The 18,430-nt window shown below is 52.5% G+C and overlaps 2 protein-coding genes across 12 annotated transcripts in view; one reads left to right on the top strand and one right to left on the bottom strand.

Moving 5' to 3' along the window:
• The window catches only part of KCNAB2 (potassium voltage-gated channel subfamily A regulatory beta subunit 2), a 108,529-nt gene extending 106,404 nt beyond the window's left edge, over positions 1-2,125 (bottom strand). For all 3 annotated transcript variants that reach the window (XM_030805082.1, XM_030805084.1, XM_030805081.1), the window contains exon 1: positions 1,947-2,125. The gene's annotated coding sequence lies outside the window, so the exon portion shown is untranslated. The remainder of the gene's footprint in view (positions 1-1,946) is intronic.
• Positions 2,126-2,263: 138 nt separating this feature from the next.
• Positions 2,264-18,430, top strand: part of NPHP4 (nephrocystin 4) — a 130,905-nt gene continuing 114,738 nt past the window's right edge. For 5 of the 9 annotated variants that reach the window (XR_004028391.1, XM_030805070.1, XM_030805066.1 and 2 more), the window contains exons 1-3: positions 2,984-3,904; positions 8,579-8,751; positions 16,871-17,014. Coding sequence is in view for 8 of the 9 variants with exons in the window: in XM_030805070.1 (XP_030660930.1) it covers positions 8,617-8,751; positions 16,871-17,014 (279 nt within the window). In the remaining variant the exon portion in view is untranslated. Of the gene's footprint in view, positions 2,492-2,983; positions 3,905-8,578; positions 8,752-16,870; positions 17,015-18,430 lie in introns of those variants that run through there. The other 4 variants (XM_030805069.1, XM_030805068.1, XM_030805067.1 and 1 more) reach the window with 4 other exon arrangements.

The following is an 18,430-nucleotide window of genomic DNA, read 5'->3' as shown; positions in this document are numbered from 1 at the left end:
TGCAATGGCTTCTGTGCACACTGCTTCCCATCCAGGCTCCAAATCCAGACCCAAGACGGTTCTGAACCAAGAAACACACGAAAAGGGTTTCACACTTTTTCACGACACCCCCCAACTCCAGTGCTTGGCTCAGTCCCCAGGTGTTGATTAGCACCTACAAAGCATTTGCTGACTGGCGCAGGGAAAAAAAATGGCCCTGGGTGTTAACAGGGAAGCCCCTACCATGCTGCTCTCGAGGGATGTGCTGCGGACCGAACACTGTCAGTGCCACTGAGGCCGAGTGTGGCCGTGGAGAGCTGTCCCCAGAGAGAATGACAGGACCTGCAGGACCAAGTGCACTCTTAGGGCCCCACACTGCGAAAGCACAGGGCCAGGAGCTGCACAGGGCTCTGCAGCAGACACAGCCGCCAGGCGAGAATCAGGTGGGCAGATGTGACTCTCCACACGTAGGTCCCCAAACCCTGCAACCTGCAACGCGGGGCCTGAATGTGGCTTCCTTAGCAGAGCAGGAGCTCACTCTTGGCACTGGGGGAAAGGGGAGGGGTGAGGCTGGCGTTTTTGAGGGGGAGGAGAAGTTGCAGAGAAAGAAAAAATCCTGAAACGACAGACAGTGGGACAGCTGTGGCCTGAACTTGGTGTTCTTGCTCCTCGGATGTGGATGTATTAATTTCCATAAATGCTAATAGCCCATTTCCCCAAGAGCTATTACTTATGTCATCTCCCCTTGGACACAGTTCAACACCGGGCAGACAAATGAAAGGGAGGAAAAGGCAACCCCCATTGGCAGTCCCCAGCTCCTCAGCCCCCTCCCAACCAGGCAGCTCAGGTCTGGTTCCTAAGGTAGCCGCTAACCGTAGGGTCAAGACCCCTGCCTTCAGCTCCGTAGCCAGGTCCCTATCACGACAGGAAGCAAGAAAGTTACCAACCCCAAAAATGCTGAATCACAAAGTGAGACTGAGCAGGAAAGTGGGGGTGGGGAGGGAAGGAGACGGTGGCCAGGGAGGAAGGGTGCTAAGGGGCTTCCCACCTGGAGCACCCCGGGATGCTGTGGGCAAAGCACAGCCCCTGTAGGAGCCCCCAGGACAAATGCTAGGAGGAGGGACGCCAGGATGTGGCTGGTTGGCGGGGTGGGAAGGTGGGCAGGTACCCCGGCTGCTGCTACTGCCGCAGGACGCGGGGCAGCAGTGGGGTCTTTGCATCCTGGGAGCAGCAGCCGGTAGGGAGGTGCGGAAGTGCTTTGTGCCAAGGCCTGGCAGGAGGGAGAAGCTTAAGATAGGAGTAGGGGCTCAGGGTCAGAGGTGGCAGTGTGTGTGGTGTAAACAGCCCGAGGAACTGGTGCAGGAAGCAGGGTCACACTCTTGGGGAGCAGGGTAAGGTGGTGAGAGCGTGCCTGCGGGGAGAGGTCGGAGGGGCTTGGGGCAGAATGGGAGGGTGGGGAAAGGGACCGGAGCGACACAGGGACAGGCAGCGAGAACGATGGATGAGCCTTGAGAAGCGACCAGGAGGAGAGATGGGGAGGACCGGGAACAGCACAGCGCCCCGGTGGGGCTGCGCAGAGGCCGGGAGAGGGGATAAGAGGAGGATGGAGGAAAGGGGAGGGCGAGGCTGCGAGGACCGGAGCGGGCAGAGATGGGGAAGAGGTGCACCGGGAAGAGGGACGGCGGCAGGGGCAGGGGTCAGGGTCAGGATGCCAGCTGAAGGTTCGGGCGGGAGGACAGGGAAGGAAAGATAGAAAGGGATGGGGGAAGGGAGACGATGGAGAAGGAGGTGAGGAGGCTGGAGAGGAGGTGAGACAGCGGCGGAGGCAGGGACGCAGGGCCGGGGAAGAGGAGATGGAGACGGGACCGCGGCGCCTGCCGCAGCGCGGGCCTCGCGGATACCCGCCGCCGCCGTCCCGGCGCAGCTCGGTGGAAAGCGCGCCCTGCCGGGGTCTCCCCGGTACTCACCTGGGGGCTCCAGCTCCGGATCCTGTGCCCCGCGCCGGATCTTCCTTCCCGCCCTGCCCTTGCGACTTTAGCGCCCCCGAATCCCGCTAGCTCCTGCAGGTTCCGCCAGCAGCATCTTCACCTCGTGGGACGCCCGGGGCCACGCCTCTTCCAGCTTCTGACTGGCTATTGTTCACGCCAGTCACATTACCATTGGTTGATGGGTCGTCCGACATGCAAAGCAGGATGGGCCCGCCGCCGCACCGATTGGCTGGCGCTCGCGAAGCGTAGCCCTCGACTTGGGCTCTGATTGGCTCCGCAGCCCTGACGGCGAAAGTGACGCGAGGCGGCTTCCTGGACTGAGTGTGCGGCGCGGCGCGCCGCTTTCCGAGGCTCCTCCCGCGGGTGGCAGCGGACGGGGCGCGCCCTTCGGCCAGTCCTCGGTCCTCAGGCCTGTGGCTCCGTTGAGCACCGGCTGCCGGGCCTCTGGGTCCGTCGAGTGGGGACTTCCTGAAAAGCGTGGGCTCCGTGGCCTCTGGCGCGGCTGCGGCGGGTCGGTGTCCTAGGTAACGCGGCCCGCGGCGGGCGGAACCATGTGGGCCGGCGCCGCGGGGGAGGTTGTACGCGGCCTCGAGGCGCAGGGGGCTGCAGTGTTGGCCGGAGCCTTGGGGTTCGGGGTAGGGTGGTCCACGCCGTCCCTGCGTGGGGGCCCGGTGCCTGGGGTGCGGCGGTGGCGCGCGGCGGGGGCTGTCCCCATGTCGGCCGCAGGCGTCCCCCCTCGTCGGGACACTTGGTGCGGCCGGGGCCGCTGGGTGCCGTTTGGCTACGTGGGTTCCCCTTCTGCCCTTGCCCTTTGCCGCCTGCCCCCTGGCCTCTCTGCAGCCCCTCGGCTGAAGGGAGCGCAGTACGGCCATGTCCTGGGCGTTAGCTCCCCGCGCCCTAGTGCGCGCGCATCCTTCCCGGGCCGGAGTCCGCGGACCCCGCCTGGCCGCGCCCCCCTGCACGCCCCCCCGCGTCAAGGTCCGGCTGTTCGTTCCCCGCTGTGGCTCTGTGGCCTTGGGGCGTGCCTGCGAGGCTCTGTCCCCGGGGCCGTCCCGGCCTTCTGCGCCCCTTTCCTTCCCTGGGACCTCCTAGCCGACCCGGCCCGGAAATGCGCCGCCACCCGCTCCCGCGTGCCCTTCCCCACTTGTGCAGGCTGCTCCCGCCCGCCCCCGGGCTTGCAGGCCCCCCCCGCTGCCCGAGATTCCTCGTGTCTGACTTCTTAGGAGACCGCTGCTTTCTGCCTCCGTGTGTCGCTATGTGTGGCTTTGGTGGACGTCTGTGAAGGAAATCCAGCCTCTCGCGTGTGCAGTTGGCAAAAGGAGGAGTATTTCTGATGTTGGTGGGCCCCGCCTCCCGGTCCTAACCCAGAGCTCCGTTCGTTGCACCTCCTCTGTGCGGTTTCCGAAGGTCACACTTGTGTCTTTTTTTGTGTGCTAATTTGTGCCCTGTTTCTTTACATTCTGTGGGGGTAGCGAGCTTGTCTGCTGTGTTCAAGACCGTTTCTCCCGGGCGCAGGGTAGGTGCCGGAAGAATGCTCGTGAATGAGGGAATTCCAGGCAGTGCTTAATCAGACCTCTGCTTCCGCAAAAGCTCCCCAAGGCATCTGGGTCTCAGGCATTACACATTTTCCATTCTGGGAAGGAGGCTTTCCGGACCCTGACAGCGTCTCCCACCCCCTGCGTCTTCCTTTCCCTGGGAACCGCTGTCTGTGGGACTTCAGCCCTGCTGACCTCTGCACCCTCCCGGGGGGCCTGTTGCTGCTCACAGTCACTTTCTTGTCTTTCTCCCCCACTGGCTTTCTAGGTACTTGAAGACAGCACATTTGACAGTCTTCTTATGCACTGGAACGCAAATGCTTGGGAAATAGTTGCTGAATAAATCAGCAGAAGCAGAGATCTCGGAGATTCCACAGCCCTCATTTTGGAGGTTGGAAACAGGTGGGGAGGCTGCGAGTTAAAGAGGAGAGAGCATTAGCCCTGGGTTCCTTTGGTGCTCTTACTCTTTCCCTCTGGGCCTCTCTTCTCCCTTGGCCTCTCCTGGCCTCCTTGATTGAGGTAGTGGAAGGTAGTTATAATAGCTTACAGTATTATATCTATAATACTATTATAATAGCTAGTTATAATAGCTAGCTGTGTGATCTTGGATTGGCTGTTTATCCTCTCTGAGTCTCAGTGTTCTCATCTGTAAGATGGCAATAATGATGATTCTCATTTTGCAAAGTTGTTGGAATAGTAACCACAGAACGTGAGTTCCTATCTTGCATCAGGGGCTCATTAAAAGCGGGTATATTTTCTTCTTTTTTTTTTTTTCCTGGAGAGCCCACTGTACCCTTTTCTTGGGTTCAAGACCTGGAGCCCTCTCGATTTTCTCTTTTATTGTTGATTTGGCCCCAAAGGCCCCTCTGCACTTCCTCCGGGGCATTTGTATTTCATCCGTAAAAGGCTTTTGCTGAGGGCCCAGCCTGATGTCATGGAGCTCACAGTCTTGCAGGACTACAGCATAGCCCTGGTGAAGTGTGGTGGCTCTTCTGTCACCTGCCCTGTGTGGGAGCAGCCAGAGGTGGGGGTAGGGCTCTCGCTCTGAGGAGGGAGCATTTGGTTTGACTCCTAGAGGCCAGAGCAGAGGTGGAAAGGAGCAAGGAGCAGGTGGAAGGGCACCTGGAGAGGTTTGTGAGGTGCTCGGATGGCAGTGAGAGCCACTGCGGGTACTTGGGCTCCCACCTGCAGAGTCTCAGGTGTCACCTCGGCCTCCGTGGCCCCTCAGACTATGACTGCCCTGCCTCCATATCCCGAGCCTCAGGACTTCCGTGTGAGTGGCAGGTGCTTTCGGAATGGATGCCCTTCTGCCTAGTGTCTGCCCTGCTAGTACAGCAGGGGGCCGGCATGCTTCATGCTCCCTGTGAGGGTGGACTGGCGTGTGCACGTCCTTCAGCAGTGTCCTTGGGCCAAGTGTGGCACTGAGTCCTGCAGACAGCCAGGGAGAGGGCAGGAGGCACCGGGTCAGAAATCTGGGGCAGGTGTTAGCATGGGCATCTGCGTCAGGAGAGACTTCCTCTCTAAAATCCCCACCCAGGGCCATCATGGCCTGCATTGTGTATGAATACACCTCTGAATGTTATAAAACATCAGTGGGAAAGAAAAGCTTGAGGGTAGCTTTGCTAAAGCTTCAGTTTGATTCTGTGACCATTTACTGAGTTGTGATGGTACCAAGGACACAGGAGGAATGAGACTTCTTTCTTCAAGGACTTGGCCAGTGAGCAGTTCAACACAAGACAGGTGACAAATGCTGTGACCAAGGGAAGCACAGGGGCCATGTGAGCCTGGGGCCTGGACCCTGGGAGCACCTAGGAAGCCCTCCTGGAGGAGGTGGCCCTTGAGCTGGTATTGGTCAGGTGTCTTCTGCTTATAAGTCGTGGGCAGCTGTATGATTTCCTGTGGCTCCTGTAAGATAGTCCCACAGACTTCGTTGCTTAAAAGTAGCACAAATTTATTCTTTTCCAGTTAGGGAGGTCAGAAGTAAAAAGTCGGCTCTCCCTGTGGTGGCTCCTGGGGCTCTGGGCTAGCATGGTGTGGGCAGTTGTGGGCATTGGAGGAGAGACAGCCTGGGCTCAAGTCTCCCGGGGAAGACTGATGGCTCAGTGTGGGCCATGTGTTCCTCCTTGAACCAATCACTGCAGGCCTCTGGCTGGAATTGGGGAGCAGCTCTCCCCACACGTGGAATTGGGTCAGGGTCCTCCACAAAAGAAGGGAAGTTGAGCGACAAAAATAGCCCACAGAGAACAAAAAGGAACAAACCAGCGTGTGTGCCTGCTGGATTCACACAGGACCAGACTGAGTCTGGTCCTCTGAGGAATACCTGGCCCACATGCAGCATCTGGGTGCGCTGTGGGTGAAGGCGGGACCCTGGGCCAAGGATGCAGCATCTGGGTGCACTGTGGGTGGAGGCGGGACCCTGGGCCAAGGATGCAGCATCTGGGTGCACTGTGGGTGGAGGCGGGACCCTGGGCCAAGGATGCAGCATCTGGGTGCACTGTGGGTGGAGGCGGGACCCTGGGCCAAGGATGCAGCATCTGGGTGCACTGTGGGTGGAAGCGGGACCCTGGGCCAAGGATGCAGCATCTGGGTGCACTGTGGGTGGAGGCGGGACCCTGGGCCAAGGATGCACCATGTGGGTGCACTGTGGGTGGAGGCGGGACCCTGGGCAAAGGCCCCTCTCAGGCTGCCTGGTCATGTCCTCTCGGTTCCCACACATGCCGGGAGCATGCAGGGGGTGAACCATTAGCACAACCCTTCTTAAACTTTTTGGTCTCAGATCCCTTTACCCTTTAAAAGATTATTGAGGACCCCAAAGAACTTTTGTTTATGTGAGTTATATCTACCAATGTTTACTGCCGTAGAAATTAAAATTGAGAAATGTTAAACATATTAATTTATTTAAAAATAAGGCTGTGACATGTTAACATAAAAACATTTTTTACAAAAACCAACTATATTATCCAAAACAAAAAGAAAAATTAGAAGAGTGGGATTCTTTTGCATTCTTGCAATTATCGTTACAGTCTCCTTAAGAGAGGACAGCTGAAGGCTCCTGTTTGCTTCTGTATTCAGTCTGTTGGCTTGTGTTGCCTTGGTTGAAGTATGTGAAGGAAATCCATCCCGATTTAGTTAGGGAGGAGCCGCTTGGGTCGTTGTGGATATTCTTTGCTGCTGCATTGAAACCCCACGAGTAGAAGTTTCTTAAGGATTTGTTCTAAAGCAGAGTCTCCACCATATGAATGAACTCTTCGTGCTCTGACATTAAAGTCCTTTGGTCTGTCTTGCACTTTGGGTGGATGTTTTATTCTTGCAGGATTTTGTACCATTACGCATTGTTCAGAAAATATTGGTTCATGGAGTCGTGCAGACCTTCCAACTATTGACACATTTAATGGTGTAACCTTAGAAGATCACGTTATATCACTGCCCCTCTCATCAGGAAAGTCTTGAAGAAGTGTGAAGCTAGTAGGCTCATGGTAGAGGATACAAATGTTCTTAATTCTAATTTTTGCTTGGAAACTCCATTTGTGTTGTTTTCCTGGAAGTGACATGCTCACTTTGTTCACGTTTGAGAAGATGTTTGCCAAGTACCCATGTTTGTCTCTCAGTCATTCTTCTTAGTGAAAATGGTGTTGAATAAAAAAAGCGGTGTGTTCAGCATGCAGCCCAGTCACAGCAAGGCTTCCCTGGGGATGACTGTTGCCTTTCAGTTTGCAGCAGAAATGCTTGTTGTGTATTTTCCATTTCGTCTCACAAAATTAAGAACGTGTGTACTCAAAGATCAAGATGTAATAAGATTAATAGTTTTTCCAGCGTCACCAAGGACGTTCTTACTTGAAGCTGCCTGTTCTTTTCTGTGAGAGATTGGGAGGACCTCACTCAACCCAACCAGCCTTGGGTTGAGTGAGGCCCCAGTGGCTTTACCTGCTGCTGCCCCCACCACGCCACATGGTGAAAGAGGTAGCACCTGGGTGTCATGAAAATAGTTTCGACCTTGTAGAGCCCCTGACGATCCTGTTGAACCTTGGGCTTGGGGAATGTACTTAGAGAGCTACTGTCTTAGAAGGCCAAACCCACTGCTTTTTCTCCTTACTCGCCATTTTAGTTTACGGAATTCAACCTCTTCTTGAGGTTCAGATCTTTGGATTCTGTGTCGGCTAGAGAAGATGTAGATCCTGGTCTGGCTGGACAGGATCAGATAACACTCAAAACAGGCCAAGACCCACCAAGAAGCTGGTAACACCTGAAACCTGTCCCCAAATGGCTTTAGCAACAAGAGACTTTGTCCATGTAGCTGAAGTGTCGTGCGGTGACCGGCCCAGGGCTCTAATAATGACATGGTGACCCAGTGGCCCTCGCTCCTACCTTTTCCTCTCTGCTTGTTTTTATGTGTGTCCTAAGGTGGCCCCGGGCAGTTTCAGGCTGACCACCTCTTGGCCCAAGGGCTGTATTCCCTCTCTCATGCTCCCTAGGTCCCCTACAAGATGGTCCTATGCTAGGACTGTATTTCAGCAGCTACCCACCCCTGGTGTCCTTGTGTGTTACCCAACCTACAGAGCTGAATAAAACATCCCTTCCTGTCCCCATCTGGAACCAGCCACAGAGGTCAGGAGAGTCGTGCCCTGAGTCTGGCCCACGGGGGTAGGGGTGGGGCAGAGGGTTCTCTGGAGGTAGATTTTATTTCTCCATTTAATTTTTATTTCTGAAAAGGTAATTTGCATAGTTCAAAGTTGACAAAGATACACAGGAAAAGTGAATCATCCCATGTCGACCCCAGGCACCTGGTGTATCATCCTAGTTACAGTGTGTTATTGTACAGCTTTCATAAATTCTAAGCAAATACAACAAATAAATATATCTATGTTTATTTTTCCTTTTTGAAATCAAATGGTACTTCCTAGGAGAGGCAGCTTAGGTGCCAGCCAGCAACAAAGTCCACTCTTCTGGGGTTTGCAGAGTGTGGGTTTGGGGGATGGAGGTTCCTCTGGGATTTAGTGGGAGGCAGAAGCCTTCAGGATTGCTGTGACCACTGTAGCCCTTATAGCTCTTCTCTGTATTTGAATACGACTGGCACAGGTCATCCGGGAAGCCCACGGGACCCTCAGGAGGGCAGGATGAACGACTGGCACAGGATCTTCACCCAAAACGTGCTTGTCCCTCCCCACCCACAGAGAGCGCGCCAGCCTTTGAAGGAATCCACAGCATTCCAGTGTGTCCTCAAGTGGCTGGACGGACCGATAATTAGGCAGGTAACAACATGTGCTGTTAGCAAATGCATGCTATTGCTCTTAGCTGAGATGAGGCTTCCAGTTAACCTACGGATGGTCCCTGGCTTATGATGGTTTGATTTTTGATTTTGCTACTTTATGGTGGTACCCATACAGCCATTCTGTTTTTCACTTTCAGTGCTGTTTTCAATATATTACATGAGATACCCAGCATTTTATTTAAAAATAGGATTTGTGTTAGATGACTTTGCCCAGTTGTAGGCACATGCAAGTGTTCTGACCATGTTTAAGCTGGGCCACGCTAAGCTCTGATGTTCAGTAGGTTAAGGGTATTAAATGCATTTGAACTTATGATATTTTCAACTTACACAGGATAGAGTCCCATCATAGGTCAAAGAGCATCTGTATTGATTTTCACTTACTCGTTTGAGTCTTATACCAGCATACCCATTACCTTGGACCTTGGCAGTATTCAGAGGCAAAGTGGCCCATCAGCAAAGAGAATCTATGATTCAGTGACATGGTCAGCACTTTTGACTCTGGGTAGGATTTCTTTCTGCCCACAGTGGAGCAATTTAAAAACCCAAGTACTCTGATTTCCTGGGTTATTTCTGAGCCAGGTGGCCTTGTGCATGGCTCAGCATGGCCCGCTTTCAGCCTGGCAGTGAGGACTGCAGGGGCTGAGCTCCGGGCATTCTGGCAGCTCTGTGCGTGGCTGGATGTACCATGGCCTTGGGCATGCTCAGGCCCAGGCCCTGATGGCGTCACATCCATCTGTGCCCTTCAGCTGGCGGGGAACCTGCTGGACAAGCTGGTGCTTCTGTGCTGCTGCCCACAGGACACCCACACGATTGAATTGTCCTCATGAGGCCCAGTGGCCCGTGGGAATGCATAAGAAGGATCAGTCTTGCCATTGTCAACCCTTTTTACAGGATTTGGCTTGGCAAGGCCATTTTCCTCTGCAGCTGGGAGAGTGATATTCACATATATTCAGTTGTTGGAGCCCTGGGTCTGTGACTAATTTACTATTATTAAATCACTGATGTTCTGTATCGTTCAATTCCAAGCCCTTGGATTGAGCACCTGCTGTGTCTTTGCCACTGTGGTAGGTACTGTGGTGGCTGCTGCTTTTATAGCTTTACTTCCAGCACTTCACTGTGTTAATTCACTTAATCCTCAGAGCAGCTGTATGAAGTTACCACCACCTTACTCCCATTTTATAGAAGAGCAGCAGAACCTGCTAAGTAAGAGTGAAGCCAGCTGCCCAGGGCGACGGCTTTAGCTGGGATGCCATCCTCCTCGTCTGGCTCAGCCACCTTCTGGAAGCTCACAGGATAGTTGATAGCACTTCCCTCTTTCCTAGGAATTTTGCAAAGGAAATTTTATTTCCCCATTTCATTTTATTTTTATTTGTGGAAAGGTAATGCACATAGTTGAAAGTTGACAAGGATACACAGGAAAAGTGACTCATCCCATGGCATCCCCAGGTACCTGGTGTACCACCCTAGATACAGTGTGTTTTCTTAAATTCTACGCAAATACAAGTAAATATACCTACGTTTACTTTTCCTTTTTAAAATGCAAATGGTACTTCCTGTATTCCGTTCTGTACCTTTCTTTTTTTTGAGATGAGGTCTCACTCTGTCGCCCAGGCTGTAGTGCAGTGGTGTGATCTCAGCTCACTGTAAACCTCCTCCCCCTGGGCTCAAGTGATCCTCCTTCCTCAGCCTGCCAAGTAGCTGGGACCACAGATGTGCGCCATCACGCCCGGCTAAATTTTTGTATTTTTGGTAGAGATGGGGTTTCACCATGTTGGCCAGGCTGGTTTCAAACTCCTGAGCTCAGATGATCTGCCCGCCTCAGCCTCCCAAAGTGCTGGGATTACAGGTGTAGCCACTATGCCTGGCTCTGTACCTTGCTTTTCAAAAAAATTCAGGCAGTATGTCTTATCGATCATTCATGTTATTACATGAAGAAAATTTTATTGTTCTTTCTTAAGACTGCAAGGTGTTTATTTATATGAATAAGCCATCATTTATTGAGTGAGGCCGTGATTGATGAACATTTAGACTTTTCCCAGTCATTTGCTATTATAGACGCTGCTACAGTGAATAACCTCATTTTTTTCATGTACAGATATGTCTGTAGAATAATTCCTAGAAGTGGAATTCCTGATCCAAAGTCATATGTTAAAAGTTATTTAAAACCCAATTACATGTTGTTTACAAAAAAGTGCACTTTAAGCATAAAGACGTAAACAGGTTGCAAGTAGAAGGGTGGAAAAATATAAACCATGTACATACTAAGCAAAGAAAGCTTCGCGTCTATACTAGTATCAGAAAAAGTAGATTTCAAGATGAAGAGTATTCCCAGAAATAAAGGGGCACTTCATAAAGACAATGATCATCAAGGAAATGTAACCATCCCTAAATGTGTATGCACTTGTGTTAGGGGCCTCCAAGACCACCTCCCGGGTTTGAAGACTCTCTAAGAGGACTCACATGACTCAGCATATAGTCATACTCTCAGCGAAGGTTTGTGGCAGCAGAAGGATACAGAGCAAGATCAGCAAAGGGAGGAGGCATATGGGGGATGTCTGAGGGAAGAGGGTACAAGCTTCCGAGAGTCCTCTCTCAGTTGAGTCACACAGGATGCGTTTGATTCCTCCGGGAATGAATCGTAACAACACATGTGAGATGTTGTGTAGCATGTCCAAAATTCCAGACTCTCAGAAGGGAAACACGTGTTTAGCATGAGCCACAGTACATAAACAGTTTAGGCACAGTGAGCTCCTCTTACCGGTTAGGTGGTAGGAACTCTCTTGAAATCTAAGTTCCCAGACTCCAGCAAAAGGCCAGACTTCTAAGCTGGTCTTTCAGAGCATAACAGTCAGGTCTGCTCTGATAACTCTTTCGTACAAAAGAGCAAAATTGGACAGAACTAAAGGGAACTATATTCAGATTCATAATCATGGTTGGAGACTTTTAACTCTTTTTCTCTCAACTATTGAAAAAACAAATAGACCAAAACACTCATAAGGATTTGGAAGCTCTGAAGAATGCTGTCAATCACCTCGTCATCTCTTAACGCTACTCCCAAGAAAGCTAGACTACACATTCCTCCCAGGTGTACCGTCAATCACCCTGTCATCTCTTAAACACCACTCCCAACACAGCTAGAGAACACGTTCTTCCCAAGTTCATATGGAACAGTCACCAAGATAGACCCTATGCTGGGCCATTAAAATGTCTCAATAAGTTTCAAAGGACCCAAATTATAGAGTATGTTTATCAACTACTGTGCTTTTAAGTTAGAAATAAATAATGTGAGATCTAGAAAATCCTCAAATAGGAAATTAACATACTGGATCAAAGAAGAATTAATAGGGAAATTAGAAAATAATTTGAACTGAGTAATGGAAGAAAATATACAGATTTATAGGATATAGCTAATACAGTTCTTTGAGGGAAATGTATAGCTTTACATGACTATATTAGAAAAGAAGAAGGTATAAAATCAGTGACCTCTGTTTCCTCCTTAACAACCTAAATAAAGGAACAAATTAGATACAAAGTAACTAGAAGGAAGGAAATGGTAAATACAGTTATGCATGGTTCCTTGACAGTGCGGACACATTCTGAGAAATGGTGTTAGGTGATTTTGTCATTGTGCAAACATTATAGGATGTACTTACACAAACCTAGAGGGTAGAGCCTGCCTCACACCTAGGCTCCATGGTATAGCCTGTTGCTTCTAGGCTACAAACCTGTATGGCACATTACTGTACTGAATACTGTTGGCAATTGTAACACAACGGTATATCAAACATAGAAAAAACAGTAAAAATATAGTATTATAATCTTAAGGGGCCAGTCATATATAGTCTGTTGCTGATCGAAATGCCATTATGTTACACATGACTGTATATGAGCAGAAATCAGTAAAGGACAAATAATAGAGAAAATCAGCAAAGCTAGAAGTTGATTCTCTGTAAAGATTGATAAAATTGATCAACACACACACAAAAAAAGAGAAAACACAGACTACCAGTGTTAAAATGAAAGAAGCATCATGATAACGTACGCTACAGAGGTTAAAAATATAATGTTGAATTTTATCAGATACTAAAGGAAGAAATAAGACGAATTCTAGACAAACTCAGAAAATAGAGGAGGAGGGAACACTTCCCAGCTCATTTTTTGAGGCCACCATAATTCTGATACCCAGTCAAGGGTACTACAAAAAAAAGTACAGTCTTGTATCCCTCATGAATATTAACACAGCAGCTCTGAAAATATTAGTACAGCAAAGCCAGCAATATGTATAGAAGTTGGGATATTAGGATCAAGTGGGGCTTATTGCAGGAATGCAATGTTGTTTTATTTACAAAGATCAGTCAAAATACAGTATTTAAAAGAAGATGAATAGAATTTGTATAAATTCTATAAATAGAGTTTGGAAATAGATGATAAAAAGGTTTGGTATAGATAGTCTTATAAGTTTGTATAATTTTAGTTGTTTTGAGAATTGATAGCGTTAGATAATGGCCAAAGCTTGCTTCCCTGTGAAAGGTGTTAGCTGAAGAACATTACATGCTTGTTTTGAATTCAGGGCACTTTATTAATGATTTTAGTATATTTTTCTTACTGTCCCATTTACTTTTTTTGTTTAGTTTAATTTTACCATGATCATTGATTATATTTCTTTATTTTGGGATGAGTATTTCAATTCAGTTTGATATGTATTGGGCACCACGATATGTTAGGAACTGTGCAGATGACACAGAGTTGACTCTGCCCTATACTGTGACTTCAGGGAGCTCTCAGTGGATTCTTATTTGAATAGACTGGGTGTGAAGTAGCATAGAGGTGGCGGGGGGGTGGTTAGGATCGGCATTCTGGAAAGAAGCCCAAGCCAGTGACGATTCTGGGAGCCACGGGATCCTGCCTGAGGATGGCCTCCTGAGAGTGCAGGAGAGGAGGAGGAGGAGGTGGCGGCGCTGGGGGAACCCAGGCAGTCCCGAGTGAGGAGGGGCACATGCAGAAGCTTTGCCTAGGTCCCAGGGACAGAGCAGGGAACAGACTATTCCAGGCTCGCGTCCTCACAGAGCTCACATTGTAGATTGGGGGCGGCAGACAGTCAACATGGAAAAGCCAGGGGATTGCTCTGGGGAGAGATGAGGCAGGCTCAGAGGGCAGGTCTGGATGCAGTAGGAGCTGAGGAGGAAGAGGGACCGAGGGGAAGAGGGAAGAGGACAGGGAGGTAGCGTGGTGATGGGAGCTGGGGGCCAGGCCCCGGCGCGTGGTAATGGGAGCTGGGCTTGGAGTCTTCAGACCTGCTGCCTGCCTTCCCTGTCCCCATGGATAACACCACCTCCCTCCAGCTTGCTTCACTTGAGATGTGAGATTCAGTGCTGGGCCTGGGAGGGCTGGGCCGGTGTAGACAGCCGGCCCTTCCCGCTTCTCTCCCTTCATGACCACGAAGCCGCTCCTGCGAAGCAGCAGAGCCCAGCAGTGCCTGCTTCCTGTCACCCTCCCTGCCCCTCCCTCTCTTGCCAGGTTGGTGGCAGCAGCCTCCTAATCGGCCCCTGCTTCCACTCCTGCGCCAGCATGGCAGCTGTGGGAATTTTCTTAAATCCCGAATCAGATTGTGTCATTTCTGCTTAGAATCTCTTCCTGGCCTCTCTGCATGGTTGGAGTGAAAGCCCAGCTTCTCCTCACGCTGTGAGGCCTGCCTGAATGCTCCTGCTCCTGGAGTTCATTCCTTCTCTCCTCCCTGGCCCAGCCTGCTGCAGTCCGGTGGGCTTTCTGCTTAGAATGTACCTGGGATTGGTTTCCATTCAGGGGTGGTGAGGCCAGCAGATCAGGAGACGACTGCAGCTGAGACCCTGTCTGTTACTCAGGGCTTCCAAGACGAGGGGCAGGCCATGTCCCACAGGCCACCTGGGGAGGCACAGGGTTGGTCAGGAGGCAGGAAGATGGAAGGGAGATATGGGCAGAGACTTGATTATGGTTTTGTGGGAGGACTGGGCCAGGGAGGGTGAGCAGCTGGACAGGCTTGGTGTTGGCCAAGGAGAGTCATGTCGTGGTCTCTGAGGTGCAGGGATGGCCCGAGGTATCTGGTCACTGACCCTGAGAGATCAGGGCAGAGTGCGACTCCTGGTGTGTGTGAGCCAGACAGAGGGAGTGGGGCGTGTGGGCTCTGGACGGGTTGGTTTTCATGTCAGACATGTTCTGACAGCCTGCCATTTGCCACCCTAGGAATTAACCGGCTCTGGGGGACAGTCTGTCTCGTCACCGAGGCCCCAGATGCCAGGGCATCAGTAATACAGAAAATTAGAAAATACAGGCCGGGCACGGTGGCTCACCTCTGTAATCCCAGCACTTTGGGAGGCCGAGGCGGGCGGATCACTTGAGGACAGGAGATCGAGACCAGCCTGGCAAAACCCCCTCTCTACAAAAAGTACAAGTATTAGCTGGGTGTGGTGGAGTGCACCTGTGGTCCCAGCTGCTTGACAGGATGAGGCAGGAGGATTGCTTGAGCCTGGGAGGTGGAGGCTGCAGTGGCCAGACCTCCAGCCTGGGTGACAGATGAGACCCTTTTTTTTTTTTTTTTTTTTTTTTTTTTTGAGACGGAGTCTTTCTCTGTCCCCCAGGCTGGAGTGCGGTGGCGCGATCTCGGCTCACCGCAACCTCCACCTCCTGAGTTCATGCCATTCTCCTGCCTCAGCCTCCTGAGTAGCTGGGACTACAGGCGCCCACCAACATGCCCGGCTAATTTTTTTTTTTTTTTGTATTTTTAGTAGAGACAGGGTTTCACCGTGTTAGCCAGGATGGTCTCGATCTCCTGACCTCGTGATCCGCCTGCCTTGGCCTCCCAAAGTGCTGGGATTACAGGCTTGAGCCACCGCGCCCGGCCTGAGACCCTTTTCTTAAAAACAAAAACAAAAAAAAAAACAAAACAAAAAACAGGTGCTATAGCTAAATACAGTTCTTGCACTTCTCCCTGGCTCCCGGAGCACGTGTGCTGTCTTCCGCTCAGGACCATTGAGTTTGTTGCTCCTCGTGCCTGGCTCCCTCCCCCCAAACTCCCTGTGGTTCTTCTCATGCCCCCCTTGTTCTCAGCCCAAGGATCATCTCAGAGAGCCTGCCCTGCCTGCCCTGCCCTGCCCTGCCCTGCCCCGCCCCTCCCCACTCCGCTCCCCTCTCTCCCCATTCTTCACCATGTAAGCCCTGTAAGGGCAGAGATTTTGTCTGTTTTGTTCCTTGTTGTTTCCCTAGTGCCTGGAAATGTGCCTGGCAGAGAGTCAATGCGCAGAATAGATGTTTAAGTAACGTTTGCTAAGTGAATGGGTGAAAGAAAGGTGGAAGACTCTCCACCACAGGTTCCACCTGTCTCAGGTAAGAACCTGTCACAGAAGAGAAAAGGCTAAAGCAACACTTGCTGTAAGTGGTAAAGCTCCGGGGCAGGGTCCTGCCTGTCTACACTCTGGCTGCAGCTCTGGGCAGGGTCCTGCCTGTCTACACTCTGGCTGCTTTGTTCTGTATTTGTAGCCATGATTTCTCAATTCTCAAAAGATCTGCTTTTTCCTTTGCCAATATCACCCCAAAATCTGGGAAGTTGAGGATTTAGAGTTTCTAGTTGTATCAGGAAGGGCTCATTTGGTTGAAAATGATTAAAACACCCATCCAAAATGATTTAAGTGAGGTGATTTGTTAACTCACACAACAAATCCACAGCCAGCATAAGCTTCAGGTGTGGCTTGAGCCAGGTCTCAGGTGATGTCCCCTTGACTTGTTCTCTCTCACCTGTTGGCTGCTGAGAGCCCTGGGCCTCATCCTGGCAGGCGTGTGTGTCTCCTGTGGTCATGTCCTCTTGTGCGTCCTGGGCTCTGGCTGAGTCAGAAGCCTGTGTCTGTTCCAAGGGACTGCAGTCTCTCGTTGGCCAGGGGAGGGCCAAATGCTTTGGTTTATAACCCCACCAAGACCAGTGGCTTTGGGAGAGAGGTAGCCCCCTGATAAGGGAACCAGGGTGCTGATATCTGAGCGAGGTGGCCCCATGTGCACCCACATGGCCTGCCGGTGACCTCCTGGCTCATGGTGCTGAGACTCCTGAGGGTCAATTCCCTGTTGTCTCCTAGGGTGTGCTGGAGGTGCTGTCAGAGGTTGAGTGCCATCTGCGAGTGTCTTTCTTTGATGTCGCCTACCGGCACTTCTTCGGGAGGACGTGGAAGACCACAGTGAAGCCGACAAAGAGACCGCCGTCCAGGATCGTCTTTAATGAGGTGGGCCCTGGTGACGGTGGCAGGGGCTGCTCCAAGGCGGAGGGTGGGTGTGCGGGTGGTCCTGGGTGGCAGCCCAGAGAGTGGGGCCTTGCCGTGACCTCACAGCACGCCTCAAGACTTGTGGGTCCAGGCAGCACAGAGCTCAGTCTAGCGGCAGGCGCTTTGTTTCCAAACAAAGTCTTATGTGGAAGCCAGTTATCTTAAACAGATGAGAGAGCTCTGCTCTGCTCTGGTTGAAGGGTCAGGGGCATGGAGGTCTTGTCACTTTCAAGGAATCTTGGAGTTCTTGGTAATAAGTTGGGAAATGATTGACCTCATCTGTGGCTGCTGCCACTACTGTTTCCTCCTCTCCCCTCCCCTCCCCTGTCCCCCTCCCCTCCCCCCCTCACTTCCCTTCCCTTCCCTCCCCTCCCTCCACTCCCTCCCCCTCCCCCTCCCCCTCCGCCTCTGTTCCCCTCCCTTCCCTTCCCCTCCCCTTGCCTCGCCTCCCCCTCCCCTCCCCTCCCCTCCGTCCCCCTCCCCTCCCCCTTCCCCTCTGTTCCCCTCCCTTTCCCTCCCCTCCCTTCACCTCCCCTCCCCCTCCCCTCTCCCTCCCCCTCCCCCTCTGTTCCCCTCCCTTCACCTCCCCTCCCCTCCCCCACCCTCCCTCTCCCCCCTCTGCCTCCCCCTGTTCCCCTCCCTTCCCTTCCCCTCCCTCCTCCTCCCCTCCCCTCCCTTCCCCTCCCTCCTCCTCCCCTCCCCTCCCTTCCCCTCCCCTCCCTCCTCCTTCCCTCCCCTCCCTTCCCCTCCCCTCCCTCCTCCTCCCCTCCCTCCTCCCCTCCCTCCTCCTCCCCTCCCCTCCCTTCCCCCCCTCCTCCTCCCCTCCCCTCCCTTCCCCTCCCCCCCTCCTCCTCCCCTCCCCTCCCTTCCCCTCCCCTCCCTCCTCCTCCCCTCCCCTCCCTTTGCCTCCCCTCCCCCTGCCTCCCCTCCCCTCCCCCTCTCCCCTCCCTTCTCCCCCTCCCCCTCCCCTCCCTTCTCCCCACTCCCTCCTCTCCCCTCCCCTTTCCCTTCCCCTTTCTCCTCCCCTTTCCCTTCCCGTTTTCCCTTCCATCCCCCCATCCCCTCCCCTTTCCCTTCCCTTTCCCCTCCCCTTCCCACCCCTTCCTTCTCTTTCCTTTCTCCTTTCCCCTCCCCTTCCCTCCCCTCCCTTCTCCTTCCCCCTCCCTTTCCCTCCCTCCCTTCTCCTTGCCCCTCCCCTTCCCTCCTCTCCTCCTTCCCCCTCCCCTCCCCCCTCCCCCCTCCCCCTCCCTCCCCCCTCCCCCCCCTCCCCCCTCCCCCCTTCCCCCTCCCCCTCCCCCCCTCCCCTTCCCCCTCCCCCTCCCTTTCCCGTTCCCCCTCCCCTTCCCTCCTTTCTTCCCTCCCTCTTGTATAGAGAAA

Source organism: Nomascus leucogenys, chromosome 24 (genome assembly GCF_006542625.1).
Source record: "Nomascus leucogenys isolate Asia chromosome 24, Asia_NLE_v1, whole genome shotgun sequence".
In the NCBI taxonomy this organism is placed as follows: domain Eukaryota; kingdom Metazoa; phylum Chordata; class Mammalia; order Primates; family Hylobatidae; genus Nomascus; species Nomascus leucogenys.
Note: the sequence above shows the minus strand (reverse complement) of the source record. Positions and strands in the feature narration are given on the sequence as shown.